This window comes from Neophocaena asiaeorientalis, unplaced genomic scaffold (genome assembly GCF_003031525.2).
Source record: "Neophocaena asiaeorientalis asiaeorientalis breed wild unplaced genomic scaffold, Neophocaena_asiaeorientalis_V1.1 scaffold40, whole genome shotgun sequence".
Classification (NCBI taxonomy): domain Eukaryota; kingdom Metazoa; phylum Chordata; class Mammalia; order Artiodactyla; family Phocoenidae; genus Neophocaena; species Neophocaena asiaeorientalis.
In genome coordinates this window covers 4688981-4706946 of record NW_020185335.1, presented here as the reverse complement: position 1 = coordinate 4706946, position 17966 = coordinate 4688981, and the positions used below count along the sequence as shown (strand labels likewise).

The window sequence follows — 17966 nt, the reverse complement described above, 5'->3', positions numbered from 1 at the left end:
GGAGGTTACTCAAAAAATTAAAAACAGAAATACTATAAGGTCCAGCAATTTCACTTCTGGGTATTTACCCCAAGAAAATAAAAACACTAATTCAAAAAGATATATGCACTCCTATGTTCATTGCAGCATTATTTACAATAGCCAGGGTATGGAAGCAACTTAAGTGTCCTCTGTAGATAAATGGATGAAGAAGATGTGGTACATACATATACAGTGGAATGTTTATTTTTCATTAAAAAAATAAAATCTTGCCATTTGCGACAACTTAGATGGATCTAGAGGGTACTATGCTAAGTGAAATAAGTCAGAGAAAGACAAACCCGTATGATTGCACTTATATCTGGAATCTAAAAAACAAACAAAACAGAATGAAATTAGATACACAGAACTAACAACAAAGATACAGAGAACAAAGAGGTGGTTATAAGAGGAGGAGGGTTGAGCGGATGAGTAAAATAGGTGAAGGGAATTAGGAGGTACAAACCTCTAGTTATGATGTAATATACAGCATAAGGAATATGGTTAATAATACCGTAATATCTTTATATGGTTACTAGACATAACATGGTGATCACTTCACAGTGTATTTAAATGTCAAACCAATATATTGTACACCTAAAACTAAAATTATATAGTATATCAACTATATTTCAATTAAAAAATAAAAAAATTCTAAAGAAAAGTTTATTTTATAAGATACATTAAAAAAATCGCCAGATTTAGGGAATTCAATTATTTGGGCACTAAAATGATGATACAAGATCTCGGAACAGGTGCAAGCCTTTGCCATTCTAGAGCCAATCCTAACTGTCATGAACATCCCATCAGTTTCTGCCATTTGCTTATTAAGAAATTTATTACCTTTTACAATATATCACTTACAATGATTTTACTAAAAGAGAATGGAAGATGAATGAGATTCGTCATGAACCAATCAGAGCAGAAAAAGCAGACTTACCATCTCTTCGATTTAGCCTTGCAAATCCAGGACCATAGCTGCTAGAGAGTTCGGATGAACTGCTGAATGATGCCTGAGACAAGGCAGACACCAGAGGGTCATCACAATCGTCTGCCAAAAGGAAAAATTCCACATTCAGGTTAGTAATGTGCTGACAGCTTACTTGGATTCAACAGATAAAACAATAAACAAAACAAAACAAAACAATAAATCTAGGATCTCTAACAATAGGCCCACTGCTTATATATAGTGTAAGTTCAATAAGAGAAAAAGAATTTAAAGACAAGAGCATATGGAAATGAAGAAGGAAAACTTCGTAGAAATTACAAAACAGTATCTTGAGATAGAAACGGTTTACTTACACAAGAAACAAAAATACCTAATCGGTATTCCTAATTTACATAAATAAATGTATACTAGGAAAGAATTATAAACTTAACTAGATTAAAACTAAGAACTTAGGGTTGCCAAAAGACATGTGATGTAAAGAGAAACATCACAACATAGAGAAAGTACTCCCCAAACAGTTTACAAATAGTATTGTAAATTAAGGGAAAAAAAAAAAAAGGAGAAACAAAAACTCCTTTTAAATCAGTTAGAAAACACCCTAGAAAAAATGACATAAGGCTAGACCAGAGAGTTCACAGCACAGAACCGCTATTAAATGATGATCAAACTCAAAGTGTAAATTAACACTACAATTAGATACTATTTTACAAACAGCAGACCAGCAAGATTTAATAAGTCTGACAACACCAGATGGTCCAGATAATGTGGGCCAAGAGAAACTCCAACATCCTGCTAGTGGGAGTGTAAAGGCGAGCACCTACTTTTAAAAAACCATTTGTCATCAGCTTGCATATTTGACCTTCTGCACCCCATGGTCCATTGATATGTATTTCCTCCTGGGCAGAGCCTCCCTATGATGAACTGCTGGTCTCAAGAAGCTTTCCCTTCTAGGTGTTATACAAATACTAGTGTTTATTGTGTGCCATAAGAAAAAAAGTTGAGAAGCATTAACCTAGAGCAACCCTTGTATTTGTGCACAGGGAGATGTGTGCGATTTCTAGCAACAATGCTCGTGATAGCAAAAATTGATTACAATCCAAACATTTATTGATCAAAGAAGAGATCAATAAATCATAGTACTTTTCACAATGAAATAACATACAGCAGGAAAAAGAACTACACCAACATACACCAAAAAATCAATAAAATAAAATAACAAGGTTGGATCTTAGAAGTAAAATATTTAATGAAAAAAGTTATAGAAGACCATATAATATATGTTGATAGTTTTGAGAATCTTAAAAACAAGCAAAGCTAAGTAATACGTTATTTAGGGACACATGTGACTAGGAAAGAAAACTATTTAAAAAATCAAACAGGGTTTCCCTGGTGGCGCAGTGGTTGAGAGTCCGCCTGCCGATGCAGGGGACACGGGTTTGTGCCCCGGTCCGGGAAGATCCCACATGCCGTGGAGCGGCTGAGCCCTTGAGCCATGGCCGCTGAGCCTGCGCGTCCGCAGCCTGTGCTCCGCAACGGGAGAGGCCACAACAGTAAGAGGCCCACGTACCACACAAAAAAAACCAAAACAAAACAAAGAAATGAAAAGCTTAGAATTCAGGATAGTGGTTACTTCTAAAGGAAGGCAGTGTGTGTGTGCGTGTGTGTGTGTATACATACACATACCTGTATGTGTATATGAATAGGTATGTAAGGATATATATGAAAGTATATACATGTCTTATCTATCCTATTATGTATATCACATATCCAATCAAAAGTAAGGCACAAAGAGTGAGGAAAAGTATAAGAACAGTCTCATGGTGACCATGATATCTATACACGCTTATTTTATTCAGCTAATTCTTCATTTCATGCAATCTTCAGATTCTCACTTTATACAATTATTAAGTTGTTGCCATTTTTGCTCTAATCGGAAAATATTTCTCTTATATTTAGGATTTAACATACGTTGGTAATTAAAAACCATGCAGGATTATTGTCCCATTTTTAAATTAACAATAAACATTTTAAATAAATCCAGGAATTATCTAGATTCATCTGAAATTTTATGAAGCCTATGCTTCTTGAACATAGGTTTTTATAAAATAGTCACTATCAGTTTTACTGCTTAAATATTCAAACTACAATATTTTTCTGCAGTCCTGCCATTTGAAATATGTACTTTTTCTTAAAGTTAAAGGTTTAAATTATAAGTGGTAAGTAAAAATTTACCAACTTAACATTTGATTGCCTTTCAAAAGAATTTGCTAAAGGTAGCGTTTTATTTTTTAAGATTGTCTCATTTTCATTTGAAGTCCCCTTTTTCTTCTTTCACACCTTAAACTCTTCAGCTCAGCGATCCCCAAACTTTCTGGCACCAGGGACCAGTTTCATGGTAGACAATTTTTCCACAATTGTGGGGGGATGGTTTCAGGTTGATTCAAGCGCATCACATTTACCGTGCACTTCATTTCTATTATTATTACATTGTAATATATAATGAAATAATTATACAGCTCACCATAATGCTGACAGGAGGTGGAGCTCAGGCGGTAATGCAAGCGATGGGGAGCCGCTGTAAGTACAGATGCAGCTATGCTTGTTTGCCTGCAGCTCACCTCCTGCTGTGCAGCCTGGTTCCTAACAGACCACAGACTGCTACCAGCCTGTGGCGTGGGGGTTGGGGACCCCTGCTTTAGCTAGCTCTTAAAAAAGACTTGATAACTGGCCCACAGTTCCTGCATGTCTATTGACTGGCTTAAGTACTGACACTCAATCTAGTTGTAATTCAAGTGTTAAGAAGTGTAGACATAAAAAGACATAACAATCCATGAAGTGTTGAAGGAAATTCTGATTACACCCAATCACAAGCCACAACTAAAATGCTTTAGTATGCTGTGGAAGCTATGATGTGTGTGTTAGTGTGAGCAAATGAGCACATTATCTATATTGGGCGGGGTGCATTTGTGGGTGTGTGTCTACCAAAACTATAATCATTTTTGAATCATTATGAGTATTCAGGTATAAGTGTGACCCAACAAGGCTGTCTAACTGCAACTCACAATCAATTATGCAGATTCAAATCAACGTTTCCGATGTAAAATGCCTCTTTGGTGCAATCACTCTAGAGGGCGTATATTTATTGCACATTTGTTTTTGCCACTATAAATTGAGACTCAATACTGTTTTATTTTTAGCTTAAAAAGAATGGGATTAATCTAAGAGAAGGGGTGCTTATTCCACTTGTGAGAAGAGGGACACGTGATACGGGAAAGAGGTCGGCAGGGGACACGGGTTGGGGGAGGACAGATGGGGGCTTCTGGTGTTTGGTAAAGTTCTAGCTGTAGGTCTGAGTGGTGGTTACATGTCCCCCCAATCTGTGGTATGTTTACTTAGCAGCAGAATATTCTAAAGTTATTCTTACAAAGAACTAATAATAGTGAACACATTCAGTGAGCACTCTCTGCTAAGAACTTACAGCCATTCAACACGTAGTTACCAACCTTTACCACTCCTCTTTGAGGTACTGATATTATTTTACAGATGAGGTAAAATTGAGTCACAGAGTTTGGTTAATTTGCTCATCTCATTGTGATGGGACCATGATGTTTATAAAGTGAGTTGGGGTCCAGAATCTAGTAAGTAAGAACACCAGGACTATAATCACTATTTCTTTAGGTTTGGAGTACAGGAATTTCATCAGACACCATAATGACATGAACAAAATACCTCTCAAGAAAAAATACCTCTCAAGAAGGTAGGTACACACTCCAATTCCAGGTTTGCCAAGCTATTTGTTTATTACCAAGTTGATCTGCAATAGTCTTAACACCAGGGGAGGGGGATCTCAGCAATAATGAGTCTGGAGCGAGTAAAACGGATATTTCCCTCTAGACATTAATGAAATTGTATTCTGGATTAAGAATCAGTCTCCTGGGACTTCCCTGGTGGTGCAGTGGTTAAGAATCTGCCTGCCAATGCAGGGGACACGGGTTCGAGCCCTGATCTGGGAAGATCCCACATGCCACGGAGCAATTAAGCCCGTGCGCCACAACTACTGAAGCCCACGTGCCTAGAGCCCGTGCTCCCAAGGAGAGAAGCCACCGTAATGAGAAGCCCGTGCACTGTAATGAAGAGTAGAGACCCCCTCCCCCACTCACCACAACTAGAGAAAGCCCATGCGCAGCAACAAAGACTCAGTGCAGCCAACAACTGATTAATTAATTAAAAAAAAAAACAAAGAATCAGTCTCCTGTGAATTTCATTCTAGAAAACCAGTTTTCTCTGACTGTACCAGTTAAAGCAGTAAAATGCAGCTTCTGGTCTTGCAAAGCTGAGAACCATAAGCGGGGCTGATTTCCCTCCCCCTCCCAGGGAACACTTAGCAATATCTGGAGACACTTTGGTCATCACAACTTGGGGGTACTACTGGAATCTAGTGGGTGGAGGCCAGGGATGCTGCTAAACACCTTACAGTGCCCAGGGTGGCACCCCACAACCAAAAATTATCCAGGCCCAAATGTCAACAGTGCAGCCATTGAGAAACCCTACCCTACACTCTAGTAAAAGCAGCCCAATGAACTAGTTTTCTCCTGGACTAATCCCCCAGCTAGACGCTCAACTTCCTCTCAAATTTCAGTGATTGTTAGTTCTACTTTACCACTATTCAGAGTGTATAAACATACAGGCATTTAAGGAAGGAGCTTTTCAAAGCTGAAATAATATATTATTTCAGCTCAAAACATAATTGTATTTTTTAATTAAGTACTATATCAGACCATCATACTATCCTGGTCCCTTCACCAAGGGACCAGTATATATGTACATATATACTATGTTATACGTATATAGTACACATATACTATATGTATATACTATACATATATTTATATAATAGTATAATGTATTATATACATACTATATGTATATATACAATATTTGTACTTATATATGTATAATGTGTATAATCATATATATGTATAATATATGTATAACACAGTATAGTTATACAATATACAGTTATACTATACTGTGTTATACATATATTACATATACAATTATACATATAAATATGTAATCATATACACAATTATAATACACATTAATTATATATACAATTATACTACATATGTGTACAGGCATGTGCATGTGTTATAACATACATATATTACAACATACATATGTATAATGTATATGTGTGTATGGGTGTAATTTTTAGTGATGGCATATACTTACATGGTAACCTTATATAAATGTCTGAACATATTTCTATATACATACTATATGCATAAAATGCATTAATAACAATACATATGATTTTATACATACATATAATATAAATATATTTCACATAATATGAATAATACATATAATACGAATACTTTTTTTTTTTTTGGCCACATGGGGCTAGTTTATCGCAGTTAAATACCTCTCTCTATATATATTATTTTTGTTTTTTGGTCTATTTTTCCATAAAGAAAATTAGAACACACTCACACACCCAAAGGGGAGGAGAGTCCAGAAACAAGAGGTGGGGCAGGACATGGCCTCCCCTGCTTAGGTCCAGGCCCCGGGGATGGCCCCCCAAAGGCTCCCCTCCTTCCCGAAAGCACCCTGTCTCAGTACCTCTAGGGTCCAAGGAGGCAGTGGGATATGGCAGAGCCTCTGTCCTTCTCCCTCTTGTCTCCAGGCGAGACCACTACAAGTGCTGGGGCTTAGTGGGGGCCGGGATAAGGAAGACAGGCAGACGGTGGCGCGGTGGTATATGTAATTTATATATTTACGTATGTAAATATATAACGTGCAAGTACTGACACCTCTGCACCCACTCCTGCAAGTCTCCAGAGGACTGCCCACCACAGAAGCTGCTGAACAGGGAGAACCTGGGCCAACTGTGGAGCGGGAACGCTGGGCCTGGACCCTGGACGGCTGCAACCCCCGTGCCGCACCGTAAACAGATGAGCAGCTCAGGCTGTGGCCCTCACCTCACCTCACCTTCAGTTCTCTCCCGGCACTGTAGCCTGCTCTTCTCTCTCCTGCTTCCTGCACATCAGTGGCACATGTGTGCCGCTGGCTCTGGTTCTGTTCAGCTCTCGCTTTGAGTCGGCGTGGAGGTCCTAGCTCCCAGCTTCCCTCGCGCTGCCTCTTGACCTTAAGAAGGAAGGTTCCTAAATGGCAGGGCCCAGGTGGAAATTCTCTGCTGCCTCTCCAACTTTCAGGATGGGCACCTGGGAGACTGAGGCCTTCCTGGCCCCCCGTGCTGCTTATTGTACCTCCCACCACCTGCACACGGGATGGATAGGGCTGTCTACCTCCCAGCAAGAGAGCCCTGGCCTGCATCCCGCTGTCCCCCACAGCGGGGAACGGCGCCAGGACCGCTTCGCCCCGGGCCTCGGGCTGCCGCATTGCATGCTGGGACTCAGCTCCCACCGCTCCCTCGGTTCAGCTGCTGCGGATGAACTGCGCTGTCGCAACTCACTCGCAGCCGAACGCGGTGGGGATCGGGTACGGCTTGACAAGCTTGGTGAAGAAGGGAATTTGACCGGGAGAAAAAAAGCACATTCTAGGTACAAGGGGCACAGGAGAGTATGAAGGACTTCAGTCACCAGTGAAATTTAAAAGCACAGTCATCAGGGGGAAGGCTTGTACAATTCAAAAGGGTAGCAAGGCATGTTTGGTTAATTAGTTAATTCTTTCCGAGGAAGAAATGAACACCACGCTTACTACTCTATGCTTTTGCAAAATTATATATATTACTTTTTATACAACTTTTCATAGTCAGAATTTCCACATTAAACTTGATAATACAGTCGGAAATGTGAAACTATAGTTCTGTCTTTTTTTGTAATTACAAATTTGGGAGGTAATTTTTTAGTATTTTCAGTCTTGCTTGATTTCATGTAAAGAGTTTTAATGAATTATGTTAGAATACACATATTCCAGGGGGAAAAATCACCTGATTTCTGTTGAGACACTTTCATGTGTGTGTGCACGTGCATACACATGCAGAGACACACAGATCTACGGCTCTCAAATCAGTACTTCAGAAAAGACATCATTTACTCCTCACTGTGAGAGAACTTACCATTGCCATTAAAAAGACAATGAGAAATTAGACCTCTGGCGAACTGTATATATGAAAAAACTCAATAGCCTCTTACAAATAAAGATGCAAGCTACATTGAAAGTATTTTAATATAGCTTGATCAGAAGTAATTTATTTTACAAAGGGCTTTAATTCTCATAAGTAAAAGCTGTTCCGTTTTTAATAAAAGTCATTCAATTTTCTTAATCCCTGTGTAATACTACCTGTACTAAGATAATAGGTCCATATTATTAGCTGCTTATGTTCTCAGTGCTTTACATGTGTTGAATCCTGACAAATACCTCATGCTATTTGCTACTATTAACTCCATTGTACAATTGAGGAGAAAGGGACACAGTGGTTACACGATTTACCCAAAGACACACAGCTGTTGTTCTGAGCCACTACATTGTTGAAACAGGTACTGGTAATCTAAAATATAGTTGAGCAAAAGTAGGGCTTTTTCAGTAACATTTTCAGTAACATTCAGCTTAGTGGCCACTGAGTAGAACAACCTTCTCTGTTATTTGGAAGACCCGCCAAAATCAATTGCATACCTGCTAATGTATCATATTTCCCACGGGAATACTCATTGAAGAAGGATAGGACACGACAGGATAGGATAGATAGGAAACATGCTTAAAAATCTTCAAAAATTCCCATATACTAGAGGCAGGAGTGGGACTTTTGACAGGGAGCTTTGGTAACATTGGAATCTCACTCTTTTCAGAAAACAGTTTACTATTTAGACCGAACCCAAATATTCCACTGACAAATTCAGGATTAAGGAATGACCTTCCCTTCAAGAAATCTATTTCCTTAAAGAAAATGTTTTATTTCTGATCTATATTATTGAAATTGTCATCCAGTTGAAATTGGAAATCATGGACTAATTTAGGAAAAGTGTGGAATTAGGCTAACATAGATCAGAAATATAGTGTACAGGCAAGATTTCATCCCCAAAATGAGAAAACAATATTGTTCTTTGACCATAAGCCAAATCTGAGTTAGTTCTACAGATTATTCAGGTCCAGTTTTAGGATTCCAGGAGGAGTCCCATCTTCCTGCCCTGGCATGACACAGGATCCAGTCCCTGATGACCACTTCTGCCCAATGAGAGACTGAATATACAAATGGACAACGGCCACAGTACACACAAAAACAGAACTTCTGACCCATAACGTGCAGCAACCAGCCCAGGAACCAACCTGCTATCCTCGGTAGCCACCGCAGGAAGCCTAACGATAATCCCTTGTAGCAATTGGCCCCATACAGCCAGTACTTGGTAAATATCTTATAGCTTCTCTAATTTGTGCCCCTGCTTCCAATTAAGGACTGGATAAATCTCTGCTAAATACAGAAGAACCCAAATACACACACCTAATGCATCACATAGGATGGCCTGCTTCTGGTTACTCTGTCTACAGCTTCCCCCTGCCAACAGCTTCCAGTCAGGGCATACCTGATGCCTTCTCTCTTTTTTTTGTCTTTTCACTATAAACCTTTCCCTTGCCCCCTGCCTGCTTTTGAGTCTCTGCCAAACACAAGTGGTGGCGGCTGACTCCCTAGCTATAGTAAACTCTGGATAAAGAGCCTGTGTTTGTTTTCATCTGGGTGGCCTTCGTTGATTTCTACGTCAAGGAGCTCTTCCCAACTCTGCAGGCTCATCCTCACAGTTGTAACCACTCTAAGCATTCACTCAGCACATCAAAGAAAAGCCCCAGAAGGCCATCCTAAGAATTTGTAGAAGACCCAGGTTATGTTTGAAAAGTAGCATCAGCCTCCTGATAAAATAATATATACCCGGATCAGCCTCAGGCTGGCACTTTTATGGAGCATGCACCTATAGCAATTCATCCTAGCTACATAGCACAATCACTTGAGGGAGGTTTAAAACTTGCCCATGACTGTGCCCTATTCCAGGTCACTCGGACTTGCTTTGTCTGGGGTGTAGTTTAGCCAGGACCATGGTAATTTGGAAACCACTAAAACAGACTTGCAAATTAATTTCTATCCAATCGAGAGATCTGTTCCTTTTGCAAATCTCTTTATGCTTTTCATACTGTTTCACGAGGCTATTTAAAGATTGAAGAAATGGTTATGGTATCACACAACCCATCCCTTTCTCCCTATGTAACTATGTCAACTGACAGTGTGTGGAGGCAGCCACCACACAGTGACATTCTGGTGAGAAAAAAAGAAAATACATTTTAAGGAGTAGTGATGATACAACTGGGCTTGAATAAAATATAATTTTTCATAAGAGTAGGTGACAAAATATGGGCCTATCCTGATCTTTCTCTCTCATCATTACCTAAAATAACATTTCAACTCAATTAGATACCACTGAGTATAGATCACTGCTAAATTCTTTAGCTTGAGTAGTGATTTGACTCTGACATGAAAATTAACATTCACTGAGGAGACTAGTTTTAGACATAAGACAAACACGAGCTTCTAACTTTGTCAATCAGTGGCTTAAATCTAAAACACAACATATTGCTGCAACTCAAAATATATTGCTGCAACTCAAGTAAATATTTATCAGTATTTTTTCTAGAGCTGAGTCAAAGACAAAGATGGTTTTCTAGTTGTCAAGAATTCATTTTGGCAGCAGCCTGTAAATTTCTGTGCATTTTCTCCTACATAAGCCATGGGTGAATTACATATACACACACACACACACACATAGATACATATGCGTATGTGTGTGTGTGTGTGTGTGTGTGTGTGTGTGTGTCTAAATACTCTGATGTTAATGGGATAAGGTTTCACTTGGAGGCAAACACTGGCTTACACACCCAAGTTATAGCCTTGGTTTGAATAGCTTTCCCAATTAATCTTCACAAATAATGGATTAATGGGAAGGCAGTTAACTTTTAAAGACAGCACAGCCAGAGGCTGATTGATTTTAGAGGTTTAATAGCAACTATTTAAAGTCCAGATATTAAGACAAAGAGACCTCCAAGTCCACCAAACAAAACCAACCAAAGGTGAGGGGTGGAAGAAATAATTAAAAAGTAAAGACAGGATCAGAGTTCTAGGAATCGGTACGCAACACAAGCCTATACTGACAGATAAATGACCACATGTGACACCATGATGATGTTACCGAGTCTAAGCTCCTACTTCTCACTGCACGACAGGCCAATAAATCAAGAGACAAGTTGTTGGGCCAAGGAATAACAACTTTATTTGGAAAGCGGGCAGACCAAGAGGTTGGTGGACTCATGCCCCAAAGAACCATCTTTCCTGATTTAGAATTCAGGCTTCTTTTATACTAAAAGGGGAGGGAGTAAAGTCAAACATTTCCTGGTTCTGGTCAGCCTCTGAAGGGATGTGTTAATTTCTTCCTCCCTGCTGTCCTTCACAGGTGGGCCTGGTCAGGATGTTTCCTGTGAGCTAAACAAAAGTATTTTAGCTTAATGCACATTACCTGGGAGGCAGTGTTCCCAGAGATGGGTCATTATGTATAATTTAAGCTTACAGGCAACATCCCTTTAGTGATTAGCTTGTAATAGAGTACAAAAATTTCTTCCCTATTACAATGAGTAGATTTAAGACTGGTAACCATATCTCGAATTCATTCCTTTTATGACCAAATCTAAATTTCAGAACTGACTTTTGACTAAAAAAGACTTAAAGAGAGAAGCTTTAAGTAGGTATAAAACTCAAAATCATTCAAATAATAAACTGTAGAATGTACGATGTTTAAAACAGAGATACAAAGGGGCCTCTCATAAATTTTGGATTTTTGTGGAGCGGAGGTGGGGAGAAGTTTAGAACATTAATAGGTGTGTAACTTGGGTAAAATAAAATATGCTTCGAATTAAGGAAGAGGAAGGCCAGTCTAAAGAAAATTCTCATGTAAGGTTAGAAATGGCTAGTTAAAAAAATGATAATACAAGTAAAAATGATGTTCACCAAACATGAGGTTGATGCTGTTGACAATCTAAACACACAACATACAGTCAAGCAAGCAAAAAGATGAAAGCCATAGAAGTATCCCATATAAATGAATCCAAGGACATTCTGTCTACATTTGCTCATACACAGATTGTGGAATGCACACAGTGTGAGCTCAGGTATAGGAGTTTATGTGAATCCTCCTCCATTTATTGCAAACAGCACAGATTAACATGCCTTTAAATCTATGATAGAACAACTAAAGGCAAGTGGTAATGAAGGTGTGTCTTTAAAAGAAAATAGGTTTAAATGTATAGAATAAAGAACTTTTCTTCTGTTCTTTTTTTCTTTCTTTCTAATAGGCTCATGTAAAAACTCTTGAGTGGGGGCTTCCCTGGTGGTGCAGTGGTTAAGAATCCGCCTGCCAACGCAGGGGACACGGGCTCGAGCCCTGGTCCGGGAAGATCCCACATGCCGTGGAGCAACTAAGCCCGTGCTCCACAACTACTGAGCCTGTGCTCTAGAGCCCGTGAGCCACAACTACTGAGCCCATGCTCTGCAACAAGAGAAGCCACCGCAACGAGAAGCCCGCGCACCACAACGAAGGGTAGCCCTCACTCGTTGCAACTAGAGAAAGCCCGCAAACACCCAACGCAGCCCAAAATAAATATATAAATAATTTATTTTTTAAAAAACTCTTTTTCTTAATTTTTGAATTTTATTTTATTTTATTTATACAGCAGGTCCTTATTAGTCATCAATTTTATACACATCAGTGTATACATGTCAATCCCAATCGCCCAATTCACCACACCACCACCACCACCACCCAGCCGCTTTCCCCCCTTGGTGTCCATATTTTTGATCTCTACATCTGTGTCTCAATTTCTGCCCTGCAAACCGGTTCATCTGTACCATTTTTCTAGGTTCCACATATATGCGTTAATATACGATATTTGTTTTTCTCTTTCTGACTTACTGCACTCTGTATGACAGTCTCTAGATCCACCAACGTCTCTACAAATGACCCAATTTCTTTCCTTTCTATGGCTGAGTAACATTCCATTGTACATATGTACCACATCTTCTTTATCTGTTCATCTGTCAATGGACATTTAGGTTGCTTCCATGTCCTGGCTATTGTAAATAGTGCTGCAATGAACATTGTGGTACATGACTCTTTTTGAATTATGGTTTATCTCTGGGGATATGCCCAGTAGTGGGATTGCTGGATCATATGGTAATTCTGTTTTTAGTTTTTTAAGGAACCTCCATACTGTTCTTGAATGAATTACTACAGACAACTGCTTGTTTTTCACAGCCCAGGAAGAGCGGCAGAGGATGTAAATGGCTGCTGTATTAGTTTGCTGTTGCTGCTGAAACAAATGACCACAAACTTAGTGTCTTAAAGCAACACAAATGTATTGTCTTACAGTTCTGGATGTCAGAAGTCCAGAATTAGTTTCACTGGGCTAAAATCAAGGTGTCAGCATGGTGATATTCCTTGTGAAACTCTAGGGGAGAGTCCGTTTCCTTCCCTTTTCCAGCATGTAGAGGCCAACTGCCTCATGCACAGCCCTCTGATCTCTGCTTCCACCATCGTATCTTCTTCCTGACTCTCCTGCTACCCTCTTTCACGTATTCTTGTGATTACACTGGGCGCACCTGGATAATCCAGGATAAAATCTCCATCTCAAGAGCCTTAATCTAATCACATCTGCGAAGTCCCTTTGCCAGTCCCGTTGTAAGGTAACATTCAAAGATTCCAGGGATTAGCATGTGGACATCCCTGGAAGGCCATTGCTCTACCTACCACAATTACCAAACTGTAGGTGTAGAATCAAAAAATAAAATTTTTTTCAGATTCAAATCATTGCCCAGTGATTATTAAAAAGTATTGATAGTTTTGAGTGTGATTTAGTGACACACATATACTGCTTTAATGATGAGACTTTCTATTTTGAGTAAGCCATTAGGGTTAACAATGGAATCCACATGTGTGACTATAATTTCAGAGCAACAGGACTATATCATTCCCAAAGTCACTTGGAAGATTATCCCAATCCTCTCCTCAATGCACAAAGCTGAAAGAGGGTCTTCTCTTCATTTTGAGCACCTGCTTCTTCTCCAAGTCTCAGCTGTATTTCCTGATTCTCTATGAAACCCCTCCTGAACCACCACTCCCATCCCTCAGGAAGGTCCCTCCTTAACCTCAACGGGCTTCTATGACAACACCTCTCAGGTGATCTGGGTCTCCACTTGCTGGGATGAAAGTGTCTGGAGGGTCAGCATCATAAGTTACATGTCATCTCACCCAGAAGCCAGAATATAGCATAGCATAGTGATTACAAGTACAGCTTCACAGCCATACTCCGGGAGCTCAAGTCCTGCCTCTGCCATTTACTGAATGACCTTAGGCACTTTAAACGGCCTTCCCCCATCTCTAAATGAGGATAATGATAGTACTAAGGTAAGCAGGGCTTTCTGAGAATTAAATGAGTCAGCGTATAAAGAGTTCTAGTACCTAGTATATAGTAAGTATTGTATAAGTGCCTGTGATTGCTACCTTAAGTAATTATTATAAATTCAAACATTTCAAGAGTTGGAACTGGATAAAATTGAGCTGGATATCTCTTACAAAAATCTTATTATAAGAATTAACCCTCGGGGCTTCCCTGGTGGCGCAGTGGTTGAGAGTCCGCCTGCCGATGCAGGGGACGCGGGTTCGTGCCCAGGTCTGGGAGGATCCCACATGCCGCGGAGCGGCTGAGCCCGTGAGCCATGGCCGCTGGGCCTGCGCGTCCAGAGCCTGTGCTCCGCAATGGGAGAGGCCGCAACGGTGAGAGAGGCCCGCGTACCGCAAAAAAAAAAAAAAAAAAAAAAAAAAAAAGAATTAACCCCTCGAGAAGGGGAAAGAAAGAGAGGGCAGTGTTTAACATGCCCAATCACATTGTTACCTTCTCTCTAAAAAAAGTGGCACAGAATTATTAACCTGAAAAGGAAGTTAAATGTCCTTGGGATGCATTGTTTTTCTATTAAAGAATAATTTTTCATGTTCCAAAAGGCCATATTTTTCTTTATATCTCTTGCATTTTAGAGTTACTTGCTTCATTTACTCCAGAAAAATAGAATTTAAGATTGCAAATGATGAAAAAATTGAGCGGCCATGATTCATAAGGAAAGTGGAAAGGATTCAGAGGACACAGGCATCTCTTCATTTAGACACCTTTGATGATGTAGTTAGAATGTTCAGAGCATTCATGCTGTGCCCAGCTACTTCACATGTGCGTGAAGTCACAGCAACGATGACCTCCTAAGTATGTGCTATTTCCATTAACTGATTATTTGCAACCTGAAATTGCCATGTTTTAGACTTTGATTCCTGGAGGGAAAATTGGGTAAGCCTCACTTCAGTTCCTCTTCTAGTCATATTAGATGATATTTTGATATTTCTGGACAAATACTCCATTTTATTACCAAATTATTTTGAGAGTTGTTATTTGTATCTCAAAATATCACACTTAAAGATGAAGGCTCAAGTCCTTCATAGTCATAAGAAATTTTTCTGCAGATAAATGCATTTTAGTAGGTGAGTCCACAAAGCTATCTAATAAACAGCTATTTCTAACTAAGGGACAGGGGAGTGGGGGGCAAGTTAACTAGAAACGATAAGCTTCTCTGAGTTGTAACATGAAGTTAGATGGAGGATATTTCCAGTTTATTGGCTAAGATCATTGTGTTTGATGTCATAATTGAACAAGGGATGAGCCTGGCTGGCCTCTGGGATTGATTTCCACTCTGTTTTTGACAACTTAGTTAAAAGCTGGCTAAGCAGGTATAAGTTAGCTCAATGGGACAACAGGCTGATACCAGTTCTGAGTTCTGGAACGACCCCCTTTCCAACAAGGCCACACTCCCACCAGAGAACCACCACTGTTTCAAGGACACTTGGATGTTTCCAGCCCCTGATCTCCTTAAACATAGGTAGCATCATAGCACAGGCCCCACAGCCAGGAGTGCAAGCCACTCAGTAGTCAGAGTTTTAAGATGGCCCCAGGATTCCAGCCCCTTGTAGAACTTTGTATAACCTCCTCCCCTTGAGTGCAGGCAAAACCTATGAATGTGATAGGATATCACTCCTGTGATTAGGTTACATTATAAAGCAGAAGAGATTTTGCAGATGTAATTGAACTCTAATTTCATTAACTTTAAGTTACTCAAAAGCGAGATTATCCTGGGTGGGCATGACCTAATCGGGGAAGCCCTTCAAAAAGTCTTAAAGGTCAAAGACACAAAGAAGTCGGAGAAGACGTGAAACATGAGTAAAATTGTTCCCACTGCCCTTGTAGAAGAAAACTGTCATGTGTTTCTTACCATATAGTGGTCTCTAGGAGCTGAGAACAGCTCCAAACTGACAGCAAGCATGAAATTGAGGGCCTCAGCTGCAAGGTAATTCTGCTAATAAGCATAGAGGACTCCAAGCCTTAGACGAGACCATAGGATGCATCCTTCATCTCTTTTTAAAATTATTGTAACCCTGCCAACATCCTGATAACATTCCTTTGTAACTAAACCAAATACTGGTAACTCATTTACTTCGTGGTCTTTTAATGTTTATGAGTGTGCATGTTATTTGCAAATACCACTTTTTAAATAGTTAATTTTATCTTAGATATATGTACTATGTCTTGAATTAGATCATAAATTATTTTAAAATGGAAAACACATTTCAGTTTTTGCATATCCCACCATCATTTACTTTTGGCCTTAAAACACAACTTCTTAAAAAAAAAACTTTGAATATTTGTCATTCAACTTTAGCTCTTAAAATAATTAGCTTAAAATAATCCTTAGAGCTTTTAATATGATGATGGTATTACAAGTGGCCATATGTCTTGCTTTTCAAGACTACCATGCTTAAAAACCGATTATTCCCTACAGCAGAAACTAACACAACATTGTAAAGCAACTATACTCCAATAAAAAAAAAAAAACTGATTATTCCCATAATAAAAGACAAAACCCAAGAGTCTCATTCAAAATTTTTCTCTTTTTTAATGCTAATTTTTGTATATTTCTGCTCTCAGTTCTCTGGAATTATAAAGAATGGTGTATAGTTTCTACTTTGTTTTCATATGAATAAGTTATCATTTTCATGTTAATTCCTACAAAAACACTGTTGAGTTGACCAAGTATTTGTTACCTGTTCACACCATCACCACTCCGATATAAAAGACATCCTCTCCTTGACCCATCACTCAGGTACTTCCCTGACATGTCACTGCATCTAATCTACTGCAAAGTGATTTTACATGTAGCAACTAAGGCATTAATAGGATGAACTGATCCATGCCACTGTGCCAAGGATCTCTTAACTGGAGGCCTCTAGAGAAAAGTGCCAACAACAATAATGGTTACAGTACTGCATGCTATGCCTCAGCCGCGTTAAATCCTTACAACAAACTTGTAAGGAAGGTATTATCTCCATTTGCTAGATTGGGAATTGAAGATCAGAGAATGTAAATTTCTTGTTGAAGACTTTGGGCTTTTTTTCTTCTATTCAACATCTTTACTTTAAAGACGATATTATACTACCAGCACAACTCTCCCACTTTATTGCCTGAACTTTTAAAGTTATTTGAGCAAGTACATTGCGTACAGTATCCTAATTGGACATGATGTGGGAGAGGCAAAGTTGTCTATACAGTAGACAACAATGGAACATACTTTCCATAGTGAGAGTTCTTTAAATGCATCTTTATATATATATATATATATATATATATATATAAATTTATTTATTTATTTATTTACTTATGACTGCACTGGGTCTTCATTGCTGCGTGCCAGGCTTTTCTCTAGTTGCGGCGAGCGGGGGCTACTCTTTGTTGCTGTGCGCGGGTTTCTCACTGTGGTGGCTTCTCTTGTTGCGTAGCACGGGCTCTAGGAGTGTGGGTTTCAGTAGTTGTGGCACGTGGGCTCAGTAGTTGTGGCTTTCTGGGTCTAGAG

General features: G+C 39.4%; 1 protein-coding gene across 7 annotated transcripts in view; it reads right to left on the bottom strand.

Annotated features, from left to right (window-relative positions):
- Window positions 1-17966, bottom strand: part of CNTNAP4 (contactin associated protein family member 4) — a 259706-nt gene that overhangs the window by 221929 nt on the left and 19811 nt on the right. For 6 of the 7 annotated variants that reach the window (XM_024735646.1, XM_024735648.1, XM_024735652.1 and 3 more), the window contains exon 2: window positions 959-1069. In XM_024735646.1, the coding sequence (XP_024591414.1) occupies window positions 959-1069 (111 nt within the window). Of the gene's footprint in view, window positions 1-958; window positions 1070-6022; window positions 6033-17966 lie in introns of those variants that run through there. The other variant, XM_024735651.1, reaches the window with a different exon arrangement.